The 7500-nt window shown below is 38.4% G+C and overlaps 1 protein-coding gene across 1 annotated transcript in view; it reads right to left on the bottom strand.

Moving 5' to 3' along the window:
- The window catches only part of LOC140951401 (uncharacterized), a 59307-nt gene that overhangs the window by 23961 nt on the left and 27846 nt on the right, over nucleotides 1-7500 (bottom strand). Inside the window, exons 17-24 of the mRNA XM_073400642.1 lie at nucleotides 7320-7446; nucleotides 6920-6988; nucleotides 6051-6130; nucleotides 5736-5833; nucleotides 4645-4742; nucleotides 2991-3064; nucleotides 2295-2409; nucleotides 134-306 (exon numbers count right to left, since the gene is read on the bottom strand). Coding sequence (XP_073256743.1) covers nucleotides 134-306; nucleotides 2295-2409; nucleotides 2991-3064; nucleotides 4645-4742; nucleotides 5736-5833; nucleotides 6051-6130; nucleotides 6920-6988; nucleotides 7320-7446 — 834 coding nt within the window. The remainder of the gene's footprint in view (nucleotides 1-133; nucleotides 307-2294; nucleotides 2410-2990; nucleotides 3065-4644; nucleotides 4743-5735; nucleotides 5834-6050; nucleotides 6131-6919; nucleotides 6989-7319; nucleotides 7447-7500) is intronic.

Here is a 7500-nt window from a genome sequence, read left to right as displayed (position 1 = left end):
GATCACCAAAGCAAATCCTTTATCAAATCCTCTCACCACTCTTCAAGGAAATATATTGAGATAAGTTTGGAGAATTTATAGGTGGGTAGAGGGGCTTGAAGGGTTAAAGATCACAGTGCCTCTCTCAACTTACTGGTCATATTGGTTGTGGCGGCAGCAAAGATTGAAAATGGACCAGTGCCGCCAGTAGTGGAGGCTTTGACCTTGAAGTAGTAGGTTGTAGCCGGCGTGAGGCTTCCTACCGTACAGGAAGAGCCTGATTGACTTTCACATCCTGTCGGTTTGTAGCTACCACCAGCCGAGGTGCTAAACAACGAAAGAAAATCAGTCATACAGTAAATCAATCATACAGTCTGGGAAAATAGGTTATTGTATTTGTCCTATGTTAATGTACTTTATTGAATTCGCCACGATGACTCAACACGGTGACAGGGGATGAAACAGGATTAACGTCCCAATTGACATCAACCCCTTCATTATCCACCCAGCCCATGGAAGGTTGTACCGCATCATTGGGGTCCACGCCCCCTACTCTTTACCAACAGCAGTGTGGGTTCTTTTACGTCCCACAAGAATCAGAACAGTGAAAGAGCAGTGAGACGGGGCCTATGGTTTTTCGTCCTTATCCGAGGTTCTTGTATTTTGGGTTACCTATTTGCAAATTACGCTAAGTATGTCCTTAATTAGGTTCTTCATTTTATAAAGGAGATAATAAATTCTTGATTACCATAAAAATAGAAAAACTTGGGTTTGGTCCTTAAAAATAACGTATTTATTCACAATTGTATTATTATAACCCCAACAAAACTGGTTACCGTATTTATACAGTCTGGTTCACTTAGTTCTTGTTATACTTAAATTTACAATCTCAAATGTACATTCCTTAGTTAAATTGTTTATCATAATTTAACTGTAACCACAAGTTTCCGCCAGCAGGTTATTAAACCACTCGGTTTTTATCAGCGGGTGTTTACTGTAACTTGTTAAAGAGTTCATTAGTTCAATTAGTAGTGTTAACCTTGCCAATCGCGGAAAAATGGTGGAGTCTTGTAAAGTGGCTCTAACGTTTGAGTCTGTGGATGAAATCCTACGGTGTTACCATTCGAATGAAACCTCCTCAGCAGTACTTTCACAGCGTAATATTTATGTCGTATGCAGTTCTAACTTTTTTAGTCTGTGGATGAAACCATATGGTGTTACCATTCAAGTGAAACCTCTTCAGCTGCACTTTCACATGGTACTATCTATTTAGTGAGTAGTTCTTAACTCTCGAGTCTTGTGATATGGTTCTAACTTTCGAGTCTGAAAATGAAATCCTATTATAAGACCATTTATATGAAATTTCTCAGAGCCCGATTCACACCAATGCTTAAACATGTTTAAAAGCTGTTTAGTTAAAGACGCTTGAAAATAGATTTCTTCATAAAAGCTGCTTACTGACTTGAGTTGATTGCAAATTTAGTGAAAATTACAAAACATGTTGAATTTCATTTGAATTCTGTGTAAAAACCTATGTTCCAGTTTTCCACGTGTTTTCCATTTTTAATACCTAGTTTAATTACACATGTTTAGTTAGTGTGAATGCGGCTTTAATCAGTATTCTCACCTGCAGACGAAACCCTATGGTGTGACCAGTCAAATGAAACCTGTTTTTCAGTATTTTAAAAGATGAAATTTGGAAAGTGTGTTGAATTTAGACTTCGACGCAAGTATGTCAAATTATCACCAATATGTATGTGTAATCAAATGGTGAGGAGTGAAATTAGGGAATAATTTCACGCGCGTTTTGTCCAAATCCTTATAATTTCCCGAGCCTTTAGGCGAGGGAAATTATTAGGATTTGGACAAAAAGCAAGTGAAATTATTCCCTAATTTAACGAGTATACCATTTGATTACCTATTAATATCATGGTTGACGAATTACATTAGCAATCTTGGATTTTTGACATGTTTACCCTGGATAGTATCGATCGCGAACTCCTGCACTCTCTCGAACGTTTAGGGCTCAAATTTGGTTTACGTTCAGAGTTTTTTGACAAAGTACCTGTTAGAATCCTTCTTGATGTGCTTTTTCGTGTGTTCGGGTTTTCTGAAGCGTCTTTTTACGCCTTGGCATCTTCATTCATGACATTTTAAAACTTCGTCGCCATCTTGACACTGAGACGTACGGAAGGTTGCCATGGAAATTTTGTAATTTCACATGTGAAATTACAAATTATCACTGAAATTTCGCGCCAAAATTAAGGAGTAATTCGTCACCTATGATTATTACATTAGAAATTAATTCATATCACCTTTTATAAACCTTGTAACCTTTAATGGAACTGTCTGCATTTAGGGGAGGATCCCACTTCACTAAAATTCTCGAAGGCCCAAGAACCTTGGCAACAACATTGATTGGAGTCAGGTCTACAAAGACAGATCACAAAACAACTATGTTAAACGTGAACAGTCACAACTCGTTGAAACAATTTTCTACTGTCAAAGGAGACGAAGTAAGCATTTACCTCGGTGTAAGAACCTGGGAGCTTTTTCATTGCTTCGTAGCGTTTTTTTTTTCCTTAGGTTCTATTTTGTTGACTTCTCTGCTTTCTCTGTTCTACGTCACCTGTGAGTCTTACAGGTTCTTACACCGGGGACAAGCTATTTTCCCTAGGTGCAAACACAACCTCCAGTTAAAAATCTTGCGTAATAATAGCGGGGCTCCAGCGCGCATAGCCTAGCCCTATACTCAAGGAATATGGTCAACCTCTTTTCGCTTGGTTGTCACGTGATTGACCAGCGTACGTAGGTACGCTGTATTTTCTGTAGCTTTCTAAACGGAGCGGTAGGGGCCTTTTGACTTCAGGGGGTAAAATTTTTACTTCCGCCTTTCAAGGGTAAGTACAACTTTTCTGAGGTGCCAGTGAAAAATGAACAAAGTTAATTTCTTCTGGATCAAAAAATTCCTTAAAAAAAGGAAATATTTGTAGTAATTATAGACAACAAACCTTTGGCAACGTTGACCTGAACAATCTTTGTCACGTTGCTCAGATAATTTTCGGCTGTTATTGAAACGTTGTATCTGCAAAGAAACAGAACATTCAACTTTAGTCCAGTCTTATCAAAACAATGGTCTTTCCTTCCAATTTAATCTTTCTCCTGAGGGCCCATTCAGGGGAACATATTTCACGTCTTAGTGGTACAATGGCGGCAAAGAAAGATACCAAAAAGTGTGATCTCCGTACAGACTTGTTGTTTTGCTTATTGAGAGCCCCGTTTGCACGCGTCCGGACAATACTTTTAAGACGTTCTCCTTTCCGTGGTCGTCGTCATTGCTAACCAGACGTAGCTAATCGATAAAAATCGATATCGGAAATCAATCGATATTAATCGATTTAATCCGCCGATTAATACCGATTGATATTGGAAATCAATAGAAATCGAAGTCACAGAAAAATAATTTATCGATTATTATCGATAAACAAAATCGATAACAATCGATAGTTATCTATAAAAACTCATTATCGATTTCTATCGGAAAATCATCGATATTAATCGAAGTCACAACTTTTTTTCTATATCGATTTCGATCGATTGATATCGGAAATCGATATTAATCATCGATTAAGATCGATGACTATAGATGGTTTTCACAGTGACCTCATCAAATTGTACATTCCCGTAGCATGTTTCATTTCGAAAATACTATATTTTACGTGACACCAAAATAGGAATGCTGTCTTGTTGAAAAAAAGTCTCTCCTCTTGATTTTCAGCAGTATATCCATTTCAAGTATTAGAAGATATGTTTATACGCACGTATGTTAGTTCTCGAGTGAAAAGAAAGAGCTTTTATAGAAAAAGGGAACTCCAGATGTTTTTGTTGATTTCCAGCGGCCATATCCGTGCACCAAAACCTGGACACCAATGTGGCGTCTCCATACAAAGGTGTGTGAAACGTTTCGGCAAATAACTCAGAAACTGTGGCCCACAAAGACCTGAAACTTGGACAAATTGTTTATATATTAGTCTTCTATAACATTTCATTTTCTTGGCTTCTTCCACTTGACGGTTTCCAATTTATTTTCTTGTTGCGTAACAGTGAAAACGATCTCGGCTTATCGATTAACTATGTACGTCTGGTTGCTGAGGAGGAATAATTTGCAGCATACAAGATAGCCATCGCATTTCCCTATTGGAATTTTTGACTGTTTTCAACAAAAACGTCAATAAAAAATTCGAGCGGACATGTGCAACGGCTATAAGCGGGGGCTGTGAATGGATGCATCATAAACACGGATCCGGGTATTTTGGATTACTACATTTTGCTACCCAGACTCGCGCGTACGGGTCCCTTTCTGGAGAGCGGAAAACAAATGCCGTTTCGTTTAGCGAACGCACTGATTCCGTGGACGGAAGGTCGAGTCGCGTTGAAAAAAAAAGGGTTCCCAAAATATCCGGATTCGTGACGTTGTATCCGTAGCCTAATGACAATAATACGATAATTTCTACAAAAGACCACCTTAAAGAACATGAAGAACAACACAAGATAAAAGAGCTGGAGAAGGATAAAATTAAAAGCAACACAAAACAAGGACGGCTGGGAAGCACAGTGATGATGCCGCAGACAGGGTCAAAGTTAAAGTATGGTAAAATGTCTCACGTCTTAGAAGATTTGAACTGAAGTGTAGCCACTGCCTGCCATTTCTCGAATTCTCCATCGTCATATTTCCATTTGTACTTCACATGGCCAACCTGCCCCTTTAAAAAGAAAATTCCAACCAAGTAAATCCCAACATAGTCCATAGTCTGCGAATACAGCCGTCCCTCCTCGCTCCTCAAAACGCAAGTGAAATTATTGCTTAATTTCACGAGCATGCCATTGGATAGCTTTAGATTCTAAGGCGAGTAGGACAACGAGTACGAGATTTTCTCAATACTGAGTGTTGCTCACGCGTGAACCAGACAGTCATTTTGGCGGGAAAACGTGGCAGCCGTCGTCACAACCGTCGTCACTCTACTACGAGTTTTAAAGAAAATGTCGTAGTGGCGGAATCGAGTTATAAAATGTTAGAAGTTTTATCATTTTGCGATCGGGAGAGGGTGTAGCCTCCTTCACTAAAGATAAGAGTAATAACTCGTCATGTGAACAAGGTAAAATAAAGCTTTCCGGGGAGTCTATACTTTGAGAATACGCGAAAAAACTTCAAGTCAAATATCGTTCTCGTCCTTGAACCTAAAGGTCTCTATTAGATTACGTATTAACCCTATTAATATCATGGGTGACAAATTACGCTCACAATCTTGAGTTTTTGACATGTTTTACCGTTAATTAATGATACCCTACAGGTTACAACTTAGCCTGTGCACAGACGTCCCCCCTTCCTCAGAAAAAATCTGTAAACAGGCTAGTTACAACTTCACCAAAGAGCAAACTGGAAAAACTTTAAATCTTTATACCCCGGGTAAAGAAACGTTTTGGGCAATAAGGAAAACTGTTTCATGTAATAACGAGGTAACCGTATTACTAAGGTGGCCGTAAGGCGGGGTTTCACTGTATTCTTGAATTTGTCCACAGGAGTAAAGTAGAGGTATAGGAAATTATACGGTTCCGTTCTTAGTTTCTTCAACAACTATTTATCATTTGACGACATACTCAGATGACTGGTTCCGACTACATCGTACCTGCTTGACTAATTTCTGTGTACTGGTATGACTTTGAAGTTAGAAATCACAGTCCTGGGTTTTACTTACCGGTGAATACTTTAGACTTGCAGAAAAAATGACATCTTCATTAACACCAGGGTTCTTGGGTTGATAGGTGACAGACATTTGCTTCTCGTTAAGTTTGTCTGGAAAAATATATTTACATCATGTTCTCTACTTTGAAGTAAAGGGGGCGGGGGGGGGGGGGGGGGACAAAATTGTAGTGTGAGAATTTCGAAAACCCGGGGATTAGAAAAATTGGGATTCTAAGGTAGTATGTTAGAGAAAACACAAACCGATTGACATATGGATATGATGAGTCGATAAGCCTTTGAGAAGCTGAAACTTTCGGGCAGTACTAACCTTGAACGTAGAGGTCAATTCTCTCCACGAGAGTGCTGAGAGTATTCGATGCAACAACTGACACTACATATTTCCCTGGTCTGGAAAACAAATTTTACTTGAACAAAACTTTTCCCATATAATCATTATGAATCATTTACTAAACAAGTCACAAATGGGAAATTTGTCGGACAAATTTTGGAGTCACCTGAAATCCATCAAAGAGGTCATTTCCGGGTTTAAAAAACCCTCAATTTCAAAAACAGGTCAAGTCAACAGCCATAATGGCTCTTCGTTAAGTGCAAAAACTCGCTTATGATAATGGCGTTTCATTTGATTTATTTCGTATACATTTGTCACATTAATAAAAAATCCCTTTCATATTATTTTGTTCGAACTTAGCCTCGCTGTGAATAAGAGGCTTAGCGCAACCTGAAAGTGGCCCATTCACACTTGTTTATCAGTGACTTTGTGAACTCCATTTCTAGTAGCACTGGAAGTACTACATCTTCCCTGGATTCATCTGTCTAGACATGCTGACAGACGAATACAGATGAATCTCCAGTTCCCTTCTCTCACCATTCGTTGTTTCTTTGTTTGTCTTTCGCATCTTTGTTTTCTCACTTTTTAATTCAACCATGCACATTGCTAGCCAACTATTCCGCTAAAATACTTCTTAATTTCTCTGATTTCTCTCGTTGAAATCCTGAAAAAGGCTACGAACACCGCCATTCTGTTTCTATTTTTCGCACCGATCCCTTCATAAAACCAAAGTTCTAACTACACAAATTGGTTGTCAAACAGACAATTCGTCTGCAGTTTAAATTAGGCTTACAACAACCGATATTTAAGGAAAATATCAAAAAACTTTGAAAATTTCTTGTTCTTACTTTTCATATTTATGTTGCACGTTTGTGTTATTGTTTGTAAGGCCAACATGACCATCTCCAAAGAACCACCTGAAAAAAAAAAAGCTTATGAACTGTTTTTCAACAAAACAAATAAGCAATTCTTTTTAAAACTACACTCAATCATTGAAAGAACCATTTGCCAACCGTTTTTGCGTCAGGTGTTCTACCAAACAAACAAGCAAAAAACTAAGCTCATTATTTTGAGAAAAATGAAAAGATAGTTATCCTTCTTTTATTATTTTAGCCGTAACAGTCACAATAGAGAGGCAACAGTCAAATGTTAACACGGAAACAAGTCCACACATTTGGCCCATCACTAGCATGCCTGAGTGACTACCCATAATTTTAGTGAGGACCATGCACTTTGTGAAATACCTACTGGAAATTAATATTTGGCATATATCCTCGTCCAACCGCAGCACTGAAGGAAGCTGTTTGCCCAGTAACGATAGCAGCTCTTCCAACTCCATTTGAATTTGAGCAGGTCAGGGTCAAATTCGCTAATTCTACAACAACAAAAAAACGGAACAGAAAAGCTATAATATTCAGAGAGCAAAACC

This window comes from Porites lutea, chromosome 11 (assembly GCF_958299795.1).
Source record: "Porites lutea chromosome 11, jaPorLute2.1, whole genome shotgun sequence".
Lineage (NCBI taxonomy): Eukaryota > Metazoa > Cnidaria > Anthozoa > Scleractinia > Poritidae > Porites > Porites lutea.
Note: the sequence above shows the minus strand (reverse complement) of the source record. Positions and strands in the feature narration are given on the sequence as shown.